General features: G+C 37.7%; 1 protein-coding gene across 4 annotated transcripts in view; it reads left to right on the top strand.

The window, feature by feature from the left end:
* Positions 1–18,563, top strand: part of col27a1b (collagen, type XXVII, alpha 1b) — a 119,033-nt gene that overhangs the window by 19,852 nt on the left and 80,618 nt on the right. For all 4 annotated transcript variants that reach the window (XM_038300398.1, XM_038300406.1, XM_038300418.1 and 1 more), the window contains exons 4-5: positions 4,585–4,638; positions 15,989–16,042. In XM_038300398.1, the coding sequence (XP_038156326.1) occupies positions 4,585–4,638; positions 15,989–16,042 (108 nt within the window). The remainder of the gene's footprint in view (positions 1–4,584; positions 4,639–15,988; positions 16,043–18,563) is intronic.

An 18,563-nucleotide genomic window follows, 5' to 3' on the forward strand; every position in this document is an offset into this window, starting at 1 on the left:
AATCCCAGTGTAAACCTGTAACAGAAATCTTTGAACAGATTTGCGGTAGTGTAAATCCATTAATGAATGAAAGAGTTTGTTCAAACTGTGGCAGATCCAGAATGTGGTGCTTAACATTTCAGCAAGCTGTTTAAGTGTTGGTTTGGTGGTCATTCAGTTTTGACTCTGATAAATGTAATCCAAGCCCCTGTGTAAAGTCTTTATATATCCATCACTTTTTAATTTGGATCTCTGTGCAAATTACATTTGCGCTGTAGAACAACTTAAAAACAGTATTTTACTGCTATGCCACTAGTAGGTCATATACTCTTTAAAACTCAACAGGCACATACTAACAGAGATGCCTGCTTAATAACGGAACAGCACCAAATAAACATTCATAATAGCTTGCAATCAAATGTTTTTATGGACAAATAATGATGGTCAACTTATGTTCAGGCCAGTTGGGAAATCTAAAACCACCCCTGTACTCTAGTTTATAGGGTGTTTATTTCCATTTGAGGGCAATAAGTTTCAGAATCCTTCCATCGCACTGGAATCACATTTTCATATCGAGCCACTGTTAGACAAAGTGTGCCATTGTGTTGTACGTAAAAGTAAGATAGAAGAAATTAAACACAGTCTTCCTTTTACTCAAAACTGGGACATACAGTAGGGACTTTGATGGTATAGCATATGTTAGCGGTCGAGAGTTTTTGATTTCCTGAATTGCCAGTCCTGCACCCATGTGGTGTTAGATGCATTCAGTCCATATCACTTTGGTGCTCATTTATGTGAGATCATTCCATTTTAAAGCTGTGGAATGATGGCCCTTTGAAGCTTACTTAGTGGTGTTAATAGCAGCAAGGTGTAAGATTCCTCTGAGGTGATGTCAGAACCCAAAGAAAGTGAAAGCTTCTGAAATAGGATAAAAATGTTTGAGGGATAATGCACTATTACAAAATCAGATAAACTCCTAATGATTTTAGGGAGCTAAAGTGGCCTCCACAATACTGGCAATATATATATATATATATATATATATATATATATATATATATATATATATATATATATATATATATATATATATATATATATATATATATATATATATACACACACACATATATATATATATATATATATATATATATATATATATATATATATGGTTTTTTTTTGGGAGCGGAAAATTTACAAGGTTACAGCTAATATTCTAATTCTATCAATTACAGATGCCACAGTTATTGACGCCTTTAACGTATTCCTCAAAACAACAAACATTCTAAATTCATCCATAAGTTATTAGTGTGTCTTTAAACTCTAAATTAAGAACTCACAACTTTATGTTATGTCGTTGTAAAAAAGACAGGATTAAGAGGGTCTTTTAGCCAAGCACGGAGACTTGTGAAAATGTGTGTTGAATGTCATGAGTCAGAAAAATGTGGTATATACAGAAAGCCACTTAACGTGTTCATCATTGTTGGAGAAAATTTTTAAATATTTTACTCTCCTCTATAGACAAACATGAGAATAGTGAGGGAGGGAAACTAAAACTAAATTAAACATTCCGTTTAGAATAGCAAAGCAGAAAATAGTCTTTTTTGATCCCAAGCTGCTTTTGACACTCACAATGGTTTCTCAGCTATAATTCCTGCATTAATATGCAAAACAGAGGTGCTGCATGAAGGACCCCCATAGTGGTTTTCCTTCATTTCTGGCTCTGTGCTCTGTCCTGCCGTAGTCATTTCTTGCAGTGACAGCAACAATTGTTACACATTGGCTTTGTCCTGAGTTGTAGTCCATTTTTGAAAATATAATTTGAACCCAAACCAGCCCTTTATTTGGTCAACTTTGCTCTTTTATCATCCCAGTCTCCAGACCTTAAACTTTCAGACAACCAGTGGGAGCGATAAAGCAAATTAAAACACAAGAGCAGGGTGACCGAGTGCGTCCTGCAACAAACACAAAATCAAGTGATTGTTTTTTTTTTTTTCAAAAGCAGACTTAGGCTACGTTCACACTTCAGGCCTTGATGCTCAATTCCAATTTTTTTTTGTGAAATCCGACTTTTTTGCGTGGTCGTTCACATTTCCAAATATATGCGACTTGTATGTGATCTCCTGTGTGAACTGCATTGATACAGCTCAAGCGTCCCGCATGCGCAGTAGAGGACGCAATGACGTCACAGGCCAGCATGCTCTGTGTTTACCGAATTAACCATTGATGGGCTCATCCAGCGATCTTTCTCAACCATAAAAACTCAATCTTTTCAAGATGGTTAAACATAATACTACTCTCCACATCATCGCCTGCCATTGTTGTTGTTTTTCTTGCCGCTTCTTCATAGCAAGACCCAGAATAGTGACCTTTGTCAGGTATTAATGGCATTCAGGTCGGATGAATGCGACCTGGCCATTCAGACACAGGTCGCATTTGAAAAGATCAGATTCGGATTGGATTCAGGACCACATAGCTAAGTGACCTGAGTCGCATTGGAAAAAATTGGATCTGAGTTGTTCAGTCTGCCATGAAAGGATTAGATCCAGGTCGCATATGGGCCAAAAAAAATCGGATTTGGGTCACTTCAGGCTGCAGCGTGAACATAGCCTTTGATGCAGTTTATTAAGATTTGCAACGTTCTATGGACTGTTTTAAAAGACAGAATGAACCTTGTGTTATCCTTTTTGCTGATAATCAATTAACTATTTTGGAAGACTTATATGCAATTATCTTGGGTAGCTCAAAAATTTGTATTTTCTCAATAACTTTGTCAGAACACAAGTACAGCTTAAGTAACTGCTTCTTTTCTTACATCAAAATGATAAATGTTAAGCATGGGGTACTAACCTGAATATCAGGGGCTCATAATGATCTTTCACACTTTTTAAAATAACATATGATGACAAGTGGATTCTATTTTTTTTTTTAAACATTGGATCTTTAAAAAAAAGGGCAAAAGAAGAAAAAAATCCGACACTGATCCTATTCAGCCAATGGTCAGGAAAGGCTGAATCCTGCTGTCTGATCCAAAAGAAGAATGTAGTTCAAAAGGCCTCAAAAACTGATGATGTCACAACAACAAAAAATGCACACAGTTTTTAAAGATCCCGACCGATCATATTGATCAACAAATTCACTTCTAATTGGTACCTGAACAGCAGGAATGGAATAAGGATTAATGGAAGATGAAGCATTATTTTAATAATTTATATTTTCTTTTAAACAATGCACATTTCTGAGCCTGTATGCCTTGCTGTAATGAACAGTTCCAAATGTTTTGTAGAGATAATGCAATCTGGCAGGTGAAGCTAAAATATCAACAACATTTACTTTGCATGAAGATAAAAGTTGTTTTAACAAGTTATATTAAAATAATATTTACTTTAGATGTATCTAACAATGTCTCAACATTCCATTTTTTTATACTCTACAAATTAATGTGTTGTTTACAGAAAGCCCACCTATGTTTCACGTTTAAATATTTAATTTATCCAGTTGATCCTCAGAGTTCCAGTGGAGTTTATTTCTTTACCGTCACCTACTCAGCCTTTTGATGGTGCCTATTAGGGTACCATACACTGAAAAAAATACTGTAACCGCTTTTGGCATTTACTTAATCATATTTAGTTGCTTTAACACAATTGTTTTATGTCCTACCCTGCTAACATGAAACAGTTGTATTTAAATGACTAAACATGATTGCCAAAATTGTATTAAAGCAACACAATTTGCATCCCAAAAACGGTTGCATTATTTTTTTCAGTGTACATGTGTGTTTGTAGACAAAATGTGGGAGTTTGTTTAAGTTCCCTAAAAGAAATTGGCTGAAGCAGTGACTTGGCACTGACCTGATTAGGGAATGCAGCTTAGACTGTTTATCACATGTGGCTCGCCTGATGGTTGCAATCCTCAGGATCTAAAGTTTGCTAAAAGCCCTTTGGCTTGTCAGACTGTTTGATGGGTAATTATAATCAAACATGTGTTTTTTTTCAAAGCCAGGGAAAATGACTTAATATGTTTGGAATTATTACATGAGCCCCGAAGACAGCATCAAGTTGCTTTTTGGCTAATTTCCCTCTTTTAGTTTAACTTCTTCAGCTGTGAGAAGTAAGTTAGAGTCCCAAGATATCAAACAAAATCAGGTTCCACAGACTTGACCCCACATTAAATGTGACCTTTCAGAGCTTTGCTAATCAATGTGTGAAATTGTTTTAAAGCCAGCTGATGCTTGTAATTAATGTGATTGGTTTTGGCTGGATCCAGCAGCGACCTCCCTGTGAGTACAATGACTCAGGCCTACCGTCTAAGTACTGCTGTTGTTTTCAGCTGAACCAATGTTGTCTGAAAAAAGGCCTGTGTCAGCTTTTAACAAGAAACCTTCACGTCTCGCAGCAACACACTGATTGCTAAGTAACACTTAGTTAGCAAACGCGTGATCAAAGGAAAGACAAAATATGATTTAACAGAAGTGATGTCAAGTTAGCTGGCCTTTTTATCTTTTATTCTCCCTTACATGACCAAAGGCATTTAGTTGTATCTATAGCATTGATGAAAGTGATTCATTTATACTTCTGGCTGTTTTTAATTTTGTCCCTTCAGGGTCCCCAAGGATTTCCAGGCTTGCCAGGGAAACCAGGGAAAAGGGGCCCTAGGGTAAGTATATCACATGTAACAGATGGATAGAACTGTGCACATAAAAAAAAAAAAAAAAAAAAAAATATATATATATATATATATATATATATATATATATATATATATATATATATATATATATATATATATATATATATATATATATATAGCCTCTATTTCATAGCCTCTAACAGGTTTTCTTTCAGAATTGTCCTTTCCCTCTCTTTACTAAGGAAAAGTATCCTAGGGCTGCCACCATCATAGAATGCCAGAAAGTTCAGCCCCTGGTCTCACCTCACCATATTACCCTTTTTCTCAATATGTCTCCTATGAGTTGTACATTTTAAAAAGTAATTTCTATAACATGCTTTAACAGTAGCTTTCCTTCTTCCTCTCTACTTTTAAAGGGCAATTTTCTAAAGGTTGCAACTAAAATTTGTCCTACTGGCAGATACTACAACCTCAGATTAACTCGGAGGACCTTGAAGAGGATTAAGGGTAGAAAATTGGTTGTTTAGGGTTAGCAGAGGAGGGAAGGTCTTCATAGACAAAAGGAGGATCTTGACTTTTATTTAACATGCCCTGTGCAACAATTGAAAAAAAAATTAAACCTTTTTCAATCACACACACACGGACAACCTGTTTTCTGAGCATAAATCAGCCTTTATATGCTAATTATTTACCAGTGGTCTCTAACAAACCTCATAGGCATTTACATAACAGCTGTTTTCATTATGACAATAAAACACAAGCAGAAGGACTATGTTAGATAAGTAGAAGATTTAAAAAAGCAATCGGTCACAATTCATTTTATCAAGATGTACCAGAATAAAACTGAATATGAATACAACTTCAAAATTGTGCTGCTTTGTGCTAATCTATCACATAAAATCCCAATTATAAATATGAAATCTCTGGTTGCTACCTGACAAGTTTTAAAAACAAGTTTGCTTTTTCAAAGTAGAATACTATCAGACAGTACTTCTATCCATGTCCTCTTGTTAGTGCAATTTTAATTTGTTCTGCATTCTCTAATTCATGTGACATTTTCATCAAAGTTAAATGACATCCATTAGTTAAGTGCTGAAACCATTTTAGTGATCTGTCTAATCACACAGAAACATACAGAAGCCTAATTGCAGTGTGTAGAATTATTTAGCCAAGCATTCGTTTGCTTTGGCTCTGGGTTTTTTTAAAGTTGCGTTTCATTGCTGCTAAGGTCACTTTTTAAATTTCAATTACAAAACAACCACAATCTACAGATCTGTGGACTGTGGGTATTTAAAAATAACTAAAAGAAACAAAGGTACATGGAGGGTAACTGAGTGTATATTTATTGGCAGTTCTTCATTAAATGTATTGGGCCTGTTCTCAGTTGTTCAGGTAATATTTTGCAGATTGTTGTCTTGAATTAACAGCTGCTGAATCATGACCATATTTAATAACCCCAAAAATATCTGCACGTTTGAGGCCATAAATTAAGCTTATGCCTTAAAAAAAGCATACATGTAAGACAAAGTAAAGAGAGAAATGGTTGGTCGACCAGTCCCACTTCACTAGGTAACCTAAATTAGTCTGTTTTGGCTTTTTTTTTTTTATCTATATGCTGCACTCTCAACTAACCCTCATCCACGGAATTAAATTACTTAACTTCTTTTTCATTCTTAAGACGTGGTTCTTTTGCGTTGCTTCAGATAGATTATGTGTACAGAGCACTTGTGCTACTGGGATTTGTGTCTGTGTGCTACCTGCTGCAGCTCTGCAGTGGGGCCTCAGGGGTGGGTTGTGGGAACCCAATCTCTTTAAACAAGGAAGAAAGAAAGCTTTGTCCCTTTCTTATTAAAAGCATTTAAAACCCAGTCTGGAGCTCAGTAGTTCTGTGCAGCATAAACTAAATCCTACAGGGTCCATTAATCATCAACCTTCTGAATTCCAAGAAGTCATGGCGGCTAAAACTGTTCTTTTTATTTAGGTCTGCAAAAACCCTAAACATTGCATGATTAGTGGGAAATGTTTCAGTAGACAACACTTTAAACATAGAGGAAAGATAATCACTAAAATGTTAAATAAATGATATATATATATATATATATGTATACCGTATTTTCACGACTATAAGGCGCAATTAAACGTCTTTTTTCCCCCTCAAAATGTGAGGTGCGCCCTTTGGTGCGGTGCGCCCTATGTGTGTTGTAACTGCGACTTTTGAGACCACCTCATTGAGGAGATGATGAAAGAGTGGCTGAATGTAAGGAGACCAGGTGTTTTTTTTCCACTCATCACCATCGCTGTTAATCTGTTACTACATGCGTGCCCATCTCACAGCTGATGTGAAAAACATGGTGAAACAAATTAACGCTGTGCTTGCTGTTATTCAACCGCTCGACATCGGTGTGAACCGGACCCAGCAGGTGCAGCAGAAGCAGCGTGTTTACATGCAAAGTCAATGGTTGACGCGCGTATAGACGCAGCAAAAGGCTCCGCAGCGCACTTTGAGCAGCAGGCGCTGCGCGTCGGGAGCGTTTAAGCATCTGCCAACGCGCTGCTGCTGCTCGAGATGGAAAAATTGAAGTTTTGCTGCTGGACGCGCCGCATCAACCAATCAGAGAAGCTGATCTGGGAGCTGACAGCGAGACAGACACATCGCTCTGATGACATATGATATTAAGGCAAATGAAAAAGGCTGGATGGATGAGGAGATGATGAAAGCGTGGCTGAGGCAGGTGTATGTGAGGAGACCAGGTGGTTTTTTCCACGCATCACCATCGCTGTTAATCTGTGACTGCGTGCCCATCTCACAGCCGATGTGAAAAACATGGTGAATCAAATGAACGCTGTTCTTCCCGTTATCCCGGGAGGTCTGACAAAGGAACTTCAACCGCTCGACATCGGTGTGAACCGGCCGTTCAAAGTAAGGCTGCGAGCGGCGTTGGAGCGATGGATGACCGACGGAGACCACAGTTTCACGAAAAGTTGAAGGCAGCGCCGGGAAAGTTACGCCACCGTTAGCGGATGGATTGTAGATGCTTGGACTAACGTGTCTGCTGGCTCTGTTGTTCAACCTTTCGCAAAAGCGGGCATTATTTCTGAGGAGCCGCCCGGCACGGAAAGTGACTCTGGCAGCGAAGAAGGGGAAACTGGCATTTCTGATTTAGCGCAGCTGTTTAATTCAGAAACAGAGGATGATGATTTTGATGGGTTTGATTAATACTTTGTAATAAATACATGAATAAAGCACAATCATACTCAGTTTTGCTCCCGCTCTATTTTTCTACCTGAAAACTTAATTCAACAGCAGCCTCTTTGCCGGGTCTCCTCCAGTTTCACCGCGGCGGTTGGCAGGTGTTTTTTCATCTAAATAATCTAAATCTTGCAGCTATATTTGCTGTGATCAGTGGGAATAAAGTAGTTTTAATATGTTTTTAAGTGAGAAAGTCCACCTGAAAACTTTATAATTGCAGTCAGTTCATCCAGATTATTATCCTGCCTATACTATTTCTGTCGGAGGCGCTCAGACCCCCACATACCAGTGGTACACCGACAGTAGAAATCCCTTCAACAGCAGCCTCTGGGCCGGGCAGTCTCCGGGTTCACCGCGGCGGCTGGCAGGTGTTTTTCATCTAAATAATTTAAACTGCAGGCACCAGGATACCGGCAATAAAAGCGAACATATTCCGTGGGCAGGTTTCAGGATTTTAAGTTAATTTAGGAGTGATCACAGCGCTCTGTCATCTGCGATGTGTATGTCTCACGGCCAGCTCCCAGGTTTGATTAATACTTTGTAATAAATACATGAATAAAGCACAGTCATACTCAGTTTTGCCCCCGCTGTATTTTTAAATACGCAGAAGAGGTATTTAAAGGTAGTAGAGGACATGTACCTGTATATAAAAAACGCGGCCTATAGTCCGGTGCGCCTTATGGTTGTGAAAATACGGTATATATATATATATATATATATATATATATATATATATATATATATATATATATATATATATATATATATATATATGTGTATGTATGTATGTATGTCATGATTGGTTACAGAGTAAGCCCAATATGCAGAACACACACGGAGACTGGATAAAAAGTTAACAAGGTTTATTGAGTCACAAGCACATGAATATTGCACTGGAACTGATACTGGTCAGGGGGCAGGTTCACTGGAGTCTGCAGGGATGACAGTTCAGTTAGCAAACAGAATGATGAGTTATGAGTCTTAGATATTTCTGAGGAATACCTTGAAGGTGTCCGGGTTTCTCTTTGAGAGAGGAAACTGTTGGGTCCAGAGACTGTTTGTTCAGCAGAGTCCAATAATTGCTTCAGCGTCTTACTTCTGACTTTGAGGGCAGACCTTGATTTGAGTTTCCAGCTCTTAGCCAAGAGCTGCAGGGGAATCCACAGAAGAGTCTTCAGGTTTGGCTCACGAGGGCAGGCTCGGCAGGTTAAGCTCATCCAGAGCCTCAGGGAGAGACAGGATTCCTGTGAGGCAAAAAAAAAGGAAGAGTTAGAATCTTATCTCATCTAGAGATAGCTAAGATTCTCAGGTTTCAAGGCTCAGGTCGCTAACCAAACTAGATCAACACTGCGGCGTTGAAGCAAGGTCTGAAGGCAGGTTATATAGTGCTGGAACTCTGATGATGAGACGCGCCACAGGTGTGTTGGAGGCTTAGCTCAGGAGGACCCACGGCGCACTCTGCTGGAGGAAGGTGGTACAGCTCCAGATCTCAACAATGTATATATATATATATATATATATATATATATATATATATATATATATATATATATATATATATATATATATATATATATATATATATATATATATATATGTATATATATGTATATATATATATATATATATATACATATATATACTTTTTTTTATATATGGCCTGTACTCATACAGTGCATTGCATGCATTCCACTGATGGTGGATGTATAACACTTAAAAACACCTATGATACCTATAGCAGTTCTGAAGTTTCAAGGCCTCAACAAAATAAAAATATTTTTGAGGAAGTTTTTCCTAGTCAGCATTTTTCGATGTTGAAAGAGAAATTCCAATCTGCAGCAAAGCATGACCTCATTTCAGCTCCTCTTTCTAAGCTGAATGTTAAACAGATTCCGAAGAAGTAAAAGCTGAAAACTAATCTTGAAACTTGTGACAAACTAGAATAATAATAAAAAAAAATGCTTAGCAAATTTTGAAAGCAGTCAGCATTCTAACATAACATAATGGCCTGTTGAGGCAGGGTTTTTTTTATAGAACCAGGGACATTTGCATACATTTCTTAAAAGGGTTGGCGGACTGTTCTGCCATGGATTAGTTGGTAGGAAAATATTTAAACTGATAAATGAATATTGGGCTGACATGCTTTAGCAGTCCCTTGAAGATCTCTGTTATACATTTATTTTCGACTCTGATGCCTGAGCTTAAACAAACAGAGGTTAAAGTTTCAGCTCTAATTTTTTCAAAAAAAAAAAAATAATAATAATAATAATAATAATTGTTATTATTATTATTATTATTATTTTAGAGGCTTTTAAAGTAGCTATAAGCAGCTTGGGCTGCTAATTAAGCATACAAATCTAGCACATGCTAATATGTAGGTTTCAAAATATTGCTCAATATTCCATACATTTTCTGAGTATGAATCATCTGTACTCCATGTGTAAGATGGTATTAACATATGGAGCATCTGGCCAGCAGACATTACTGTTCATCCAGAGGGGAGATTTATTTCAAATTTCCAGCTGTAGAAGCAGATGTTTTTAAGAAAAAAAAAAGAATTGTTTTTGTGAAAATCATTAGAATAATAAGTTACAAAAAAAATAAGTAAGTCAGATCATCAGTTTGACTAACGAATATAAATGCAGACTGGTATTACAACAGCACAGTCAAGGTTGCACTGATGGCATAATTAAGGAGACAGGCTGTATCTGAAGAAAGTATTCACATGTTGGTAGGTTTTTCCACAATTTTCACTTTTTTTACATTTTTTTTTCATATTGAAATGACAAAAAATATTTCAATTGTATCTGGATTTAATATTTATTTTAATGCAAAGAAGTGGACAGCTGTGAAGAAAGATCATTGTTTTGACTAAAATCTTTTTAGAGAGAGTAGCATGCATGTTTTTTAAACACTTTGAATTCACATTTTTAATCCACTTTTTGCTGCACTTACAGTACTGTTTGAACTCTGTGCACACTGGGATTTAAACATTTATATTCTCTGCTCTAGTTTTTATTGCATGTTCACAGATATATTGATTATTTACCATAGATTCTTGAATGGACTGTGCACTCCAGTTTAGTCAATATTAGCTGTTTGATTTGATAAGACATAAACTCTATTGAAGGTCTGACTATATATTTATGGCTGTTATCCTGCTGCAGGGTGAACCTTCACTGTGGTCACAAATCTTTTTAAGTCTCTAACAGGTTTCATTCAGCTACATAGTTTTTATTTTGCTACATCTATCTTTCCATCAGCTCTGAACAGCTTCCTTATCCCAGCCAATGAAAGGAATCAGAGTCAGCAGTATCGACCAATATTGTGTAAATAAGCAAGGGATTTGAGTTTACAGTGTAGATGCATTTAGTATGGATGTTTCAGTTTTTCTTTAAACAAAATAAACAATAAAAGGAATAGCATGTACTAATAGGAATAGCTTTTAATTAAATAAATGAAAGCAGGCTGTGGTAGTACAGATATACATTTCACAGCAGAGTAGTTGACCACTTAGACTGAAAATAAGTTATTGTGCTTATCAGGGAGAAAGCCTGGTAGAAGAAAAGTCAGAATCAGAACAAGCTTTAGTCTGCAAGTTTGTACACTCAGGCAAGGAGTTTTACTTATGTTCCATTTTGCTCTCACTGAGGTATGAATATATAAACAGAAAACTAAAAATATCAATTCATCCATTCATCTATCCTCTTAAGCCTTATTTGTCAGGGTTTGGGTGGTGCTGGTGCCCATCTCCAGCAGTCTATGGGCAAAAGGCAGGTGGCCATTCCATCAAAGGCAAACACAGAGTAACAGAAAGACAAACAACCATGCAAACTCTTAAGGACAATTTGGAGATGCCAATTAATCCAACATTCGCTTTTTCAGACTGTGGGAAGAAGCAGGAGTACCCAAAGAGAAACCTTGCATGCTGGGGGAGGCGATGCAAAGTCCATTCAGAAAGATCCCTTGCAAGGAGTCAAACCCAAGACCTTCTTGCTGCAGCAAATATATATATTATAGTCTTTTTCACAGAACAAAGACATGGTTGGATTCATGTAAATAAGCATGTTAGCATTCTTGGAACTCTGATATTAGGCAAGTACCACTCTGAAGTGCAGATCATGAGCTCAGTTAACTTAACTTGGTAAGTTAAAAGGGGGTCATGTGTGGGGTCTGCAAAGATGTTAGTTGCCCTATCCCTGACCCTGGACTTGTATAGGTGCAGGATAGAGGGATCATCAGCCCTGATGCTCATGTCTGCTGACGTGCTTGGTTCTTATTGGGACTTGTCCTTTTTTGTGGAGGAGCTGTTAATGGTAATTACTAAAATATTACCATTGGCTTCTTGGCTGCCTTTTGGATTAATGCCTTTCTTGCATATAGTGTTGAAGGTGAACATGTCCTGGTTGGTTTACCAGGATATGTTCAAGGTCAGCTTTGGAAAATTTGAACATGTGTTTCAAATTTAAACTTTCTTTTTTTCCCACACCCTTTTATTTCTGACCTGTCTGTCAAACTTGTAAGTCCTTTTACATAGATGCCATTTTTTTGACTCATGATGGCAGTTGCCAGATTTTATTTTAAGAGACTCAGAGTGACAGGTGGCTGAATACTGAGACTTGTTCATTGAAGATCAAAATAAATTGTATATATAATCGACTTTGAATCTTTAATGATGAATTTATAGTTTTCTCCTTTTTTTAGAGTCCCCTGAGATAATCTGGCACCATATCATCAAACTTAGTTAAACACAATAAATACAAATTCATGAAATTCACAGTTATAATTTTGAAAGTGTTGTGTTTATGTTCATTTCACTGAACTGCTACTTTTTGTTCATCAAATCATAACAAATACATAACAAGTGTGGATATGGTAAAGATTGGAAATAATAATAAATAGGGAAAATAATATTTCTTAAAGATGCAGCATTTGGCTTGAAAGAGTTTTTCTGAAATAGGGAAAATACAAGCTTCAACGTTTTTATAATACACCAACTTCATAACTATTGAGCAAATAAGGCACTGTTTCTATCTTTGGTGTTGAGGAAAGATTTCATCACATCTGCTCTGGGTTGATGATCAATAAAACTGGTAGCTCCCCTGTAAAGTTGAAATGCCTTGATTGTAAATCTTGCACACAGGAGGCCTTTTATCTATAGGCTCAGGTCTAAAGGCATGTTTTTTTCAGTATCTTCCTATTTCTAATGCATTTATGTTTAGTTCCTGATTTCTCCCTAATGGTTGCTTTTCAAGAACTATTTAGTTAATTTTCTAAGCACAAAGGATCTTTATTACAATCTTCACCAACTTGAAGATGGATGAGGCTAAGTGACTCATTCTCACCAATATTCCTTCTCCATTTGGGTGACCAGCCGCCCAGCCTCTCATCAGCAGTATGTCTCCTTATCTAATGTACTGCAAGAATGCAATTTGTAACACTCTGTCCCAGCCTCCTTTTTTTCTACTTCTCCTTCTCCTTTTGCTCTGGAGATAATGGCTTCCATACATTTTAATACTGAGCAAGTGAAAGGTGGAATAGTCTGAATAGAAAAGAGGGTAGAGAAAATCTATAGATGAGCTTCTGTTAAGTGTCTCCATATGTCCAGCAGTGAGCGCCTTGGAGGAAAGAGTCTCAGCCAGTTTAGGGGAATAGGAACTGCTTTGGCTGTTTGACTCCTTTTCCCAACGTGATAACAGACATATGATGTCTGAATCCCTCCAGCTATGTACTTGCATGTCTTCTTTATAGGCTGCTGTGCTCACAGTAATCCTATCCTATGACTCCCACTTCCAGCTTAGGGAAAATACCTCTCCTTGCTATCCATGGAAATTCTTACTAAGACAAAAAAAATAAATGACAGAATATACAGCAGCTTGCTGTTCCAGGCCATCTGAACATGTTTTAGGTCATGTAGTTTACTGGACAGGATTTTCCCATGCTCAGCATTTCATCCTTACTCCATACAAGCACCCAGTGGAAAGAGCAACTCTTGGATAGAAGTTGCAGCTTTGATTTTTTTTTTAATATTCCCACTTTGTCACAGTTTTTATTTGGGATCCTGTCAAACATCTGGCAAAAAATTATCAAAGCTTTTTTTCTTGAGAATACTAAGTCGCTATCTGTGTTATGGCACTTAACTGGGTTAGATCTGGGTTAGATTAGACAGGTCCATCAGTGCAACACAATTATGCTGTTATTTGGGCGTCGTACTGAATTTTAACATATTTACATGGTTATTTGCACATCTGTATGATAAACCTTCATGTGTTATTTTGACAGTTAGGTTCAGGCTTTGCTCTACCATTATCATTATTTGAAGGGGGTTGCTCGCCTCTCTTTTGCACATGTAGACTTGCGCTGCATCACGTATGCTTGCATGCAGGTGAATACAAACAATCCCACTTAAAGACAGATAGCACATTTAATGACAGGGTGGAGTGGCCATTAGAAAGTTTCAAAGAATCCCTAAAAGGGGGATTTGTTGAGTCGAACCAGCTGATGATCAGAGAACAGTCAGGTTCGGATCTGGCTTGAAGATTTCTTTTTAAATCTCATGTCATAGTAGCTTAATCTATTTAGCTGTAGTGGAAATAAATTGTGGTTACGCTTGTTATAAAATAAGGAACTAGCTCTTTAGCTGTTGTCTACTCTTTTGTCAAAGAGAGAAAGTCAGATGCAGCAGGTACTTAGAGATGAGCAAAGCATGAAAGCTACAAGCCTAATGTTGTAATCAATTTCTCTCATCCACATCACAATTGATTTTGCTGTGCCCAGAGTTTGGAGGATGGATCCCGTCTTGCAGCTGTGGAAGCAGAGCTGCTCTGCTACACACTGCATATCACCTGTACAACATGCCTGTCAGGGTATTCACTGTGTATCGTGCCAAGTGTGGTTTAGTTATAGGGTTCTATGTCTGCGCAACCAGTGCTGTGGTACGTGAGGCACGTATCGACTGTATCTAGTAGCATTAATACCTAAAAAAAAATCTATTTACAAGGGGTTTACTTCCGGCTCAGACCCACAATTCAAGTGTATTAGTCGTGCTCGGGTGGATTGGGCTTCATACCGATAGGCCTGGATCAGGCTGGGCTGGGTTTTTTGGGCCTGATCTACCCACCAAGAAGTAGAGGGTCAAGTTAGCAAAGATACTTTAAAGAAAGAACAAAGAGATAGGTGGAACAGAGATGAAATAAACCCCAGAAACATTTAAATTGTTTGTCTTTATCAATGCCCAATCTTAAGTGTTTCCATTACTGCTTTTTTATTCCATACTGGCCTTTGTGGTCTACTAATCTCTGATTATACCTGCTCCTGAGCAGGGCTGAAAAAAGCCAGCTGGAGTTGGTAAGAGGGAATACATTAACCCCACTCTGGCCTCGCTCCAGTGCATTAGAGTTAATTTTAAAGTTCTGTTTATAAATGTTTCCACGGTCCAGCCCGGTCTTTTCCGGCTGTGCTGCTTCATCTGTATTCTGCTGCTCGATAGCTCAGGTCATCTGATCAGCTGCTCCGGAAGATTCTGTGATCTAGTGATACGCTCAAATTGGACAGAGCTTTTAGTTTTGTTCATAGTACCTTATGTAAATACCTCCCTACCAGGTGTGACATCACACATGCCCCTTCACCGTCCACCTCTAAAACTTTTATAAAAATGCATCTCTAATTTTTGTTTTATGTGATTGTTGTTTCACTTATTTTAGTCATTCTCTAGTGTCGTTTTCTTATCCTTTGTTTGGAGTGTTTCTATATTTTACATGTGCCACTCTGTTGCAGCTGTGGTTGTTATAAAGTCTTTTATCAATATTATCAAGTTGAAGTAATAATATTTGCTGCTGTGCATCAAATCCCTTGTCTTGATGCTGGCATCTCTAAATTTTGGTATGAAGCATTTTAAGGAACAAAACATGATACATGAGTAGCTTTGCCTGAATGGCAGACTTACTGGGCTTCTCTCCTCAAACCCAGTGGGACCTCAAAGCTTAGAACGCATACGGTTGACCAAGAATACCATGCATCTGACATGTGGTTATCAGCCCCTCTTTTCCTAGAGTTCTTACAAATCTACTACAAGATCATCTTCACCATGTGTCATCCTCAGCCATACTTTTCTTTTTTTTTTTGCAGGGTCCCCCCGGTCCTCATGGAAATCCTGGCCGTTCTGGGACACCTGGAGTGAAGGTAAAGACTTGATATTTCATCACATTACACTAACAGAATATTTGTGACATATGGGTATAAATGAAAGATAACTTATCATGATGGGGTTTTTTATGTTAAAAAGCTCTGAAGTTTAACAGGGGTCTAAAAACTTTTTGGTGTGCCTGTACTTTTGATTTATCCCTGCGCTACAAAAATAATCTACGTAGTGTCACAATTGGGTGGAGGTTTTGAGGACCCAACTGCAGAGACGAGGAGGCTGAGGTGAATGTTGTAGGTTTAATGAGTAACTGAGGCAAAATCGAAAAATAAAAAGAAACATATGATCAGAAAAACATTAAGGGAAACTCAAAGGGGGAGCCAGAGATGAGGAAGCAAGGAACCAGCACTGAGTGACTGCAGTGGAGTATATAAGGGGAACAGAACAAAGGATGGGCTAATGAGCTGAATATGGAGCAGGTGTGAGGGGAGCTAACTAGAAGGAAGCCAATGGGAAAGGAAACAAGCACAAGAGGGCAACAGAGAGTAACTAAAGACTGCTTGACTGTAATTGAAAACAAACCAAAGATCATCAAAACAGAACAACTAATAACTGAAACCTAAAAACTCAGAGTCCCAAATGGGGAAAACCATAACATTAAGTTTGTCTTAGTGCAAGGCCAGTTTACTGTATTTTATCTGGAGGCTCTGAAAATCCAAGTCCAATGTAAAGTTTGTGTTTAGAAATGCGATTCTAGAAAATGCAAATAGCCAATTGACTGGCAAAGGTTTTATTGTGTGTAAAGATCTAATGGTTCACACTGGCGTGGTTCCAACCTTACAATAAATTATACCACACCTGACTTTTGCAAGTTCGTTGCAAGCTTTGCTTGTTCTTTTGAGCATATGTTATGGTTTTGTTTAATCCAAATGTATGCATGTATGCATTTTCTGTCTTGTACCTCAACCTTAGTTTGGTCTCTTTGTTAGCTGCTATTGCCCTTAGAGTTTATCACTACCATATCTTGCTCCTAACTCATCTCTGTTCCTCCTGAGATTCTTTCATAGCAACTCAAACGCTTTACCCCGCTTGTCTCTATTCCCTGTCAGATTCTTATTCTCACTCTCATCTGCCTGCCATATTGAGGACAATTGCGTTCTTCATCGATCTTGTTAGTTATGAAACTTTGCAGTTCAGGTCTTCATCTAAATGTTCAGTTTAGCTTTAATGTGGAAACACAAAGCATGCTAAAAGGGTTAAGCAAAGAACTTCATTCAAACTGCAGGTTAGGGCCTATAGAAATATCCCTGTTCTTACTGCAGGAAAGGAATAGTGGTAGTCAGTTGGGATTTAACACACCCCTTCAAAACTACCGCCATGACTGAAAAGGATGGACAAGAAGCTTTATTCCACCTCTTAAGTGAGGCTTTTTGGAGCCAAGTGGGCCAAAACCTTATTAGTTTGAGCTGCTTTCATCAAACGCTCATTCAGCAATGCCTGACGGCGGTGACGCTGAGGCACTGGAGGACAGCATGACTTATTATGGAGGCTTATGTCTGAGCTAGATGTATTTATACCCAAATGCTGGCCTCTACCTCTGACATAGGTGTAAATCCCAAATACGTTTTAAATCAATAGGAACAGTCAAATGTACTATCTATACTAACCAACTGCCTTCACAGCACTGAGGTGCCTTTGTGAGTATTACTAAAAGAACTAAAATATCTCAAATGAAAATCTAAAAGAGCTCACATTACTATCAACAAAAACCCCCAACGGCCCAGTTTATTTTGTTAGATGCAAAAATTGAATTTTTGGGGTGAGTTATGCTTTAAGTACAAAGGTAAAAACTGTTTTTGAAACAACACAAAACATAAAACAGGAGCTCCGCCTTTTAGTTTGGCACAAAAACAGCACATTTACCTTGCATTATTCTTGGAGCTGACAACATTGGACAGTTCTCTTAAATACAGACATGGATGGAGAACGTCTTGGACTCCAAGTCCATTCCATTGTCTTCCCAAACTCCTGTCTACAAGTTGCCTTTGTTTTTTTTCTCTAATAAACTTCCTATCCGACAGCTTCTCTCCACGCTCTTGATTTTCCCTCTACTATATCATGTCCTCATCCATACGCATAGAAGTAATGAGCCCATTTTATGAAAGTAAGGAGTAGTACAGACATTTCTGTTTAAATGTAAAAATTTAAAGAGTCTTAACAAAATGAGATTTCTATTAAATTTAGGCTAAAGTTTTCTCTCTGTTTTAATAAAACATTAACTTATTATTATTTGAATCATTACATTTTGTATTGAGCTTGCAGTGAATTGCATGTGGACAAAGCTCACAAAAAAGTTGTTCCCTTGCTTCAAAACTGCAATTTTCTTTTACATTTTAAAATATAAGCTTTATGTAACTGTATCTTCTGCACAGAGAGCAGCCAAGGGATATCTGAGCACAGTGTATAGAAGGTCAGATGGTGCACACAGAAAGGAAACACCTTGACTTGAAGAGTATTCAAAACCTGGGAGCACATCAGAATATATTTTCCCTAGTGGGAATT

Source organism: Cyprinodon tularosa, unplaced genomic scaffold (genome assembly GCF_016077235.1).
Source record: "Cyprinodon tularosa strain WSP-4 unplaced genomic scaffold, ASM1607723v1 ctg112, whole genome shotgun sequence".
Classification (NCBI taxonomy): domain Eukaryota; kingdom Metazoa; phylum Chordata; class Actinopteri; order Cyprinodontiformes; family Cyprinodontidae; genus Cyprinodon; species Cyprinodon tularosa.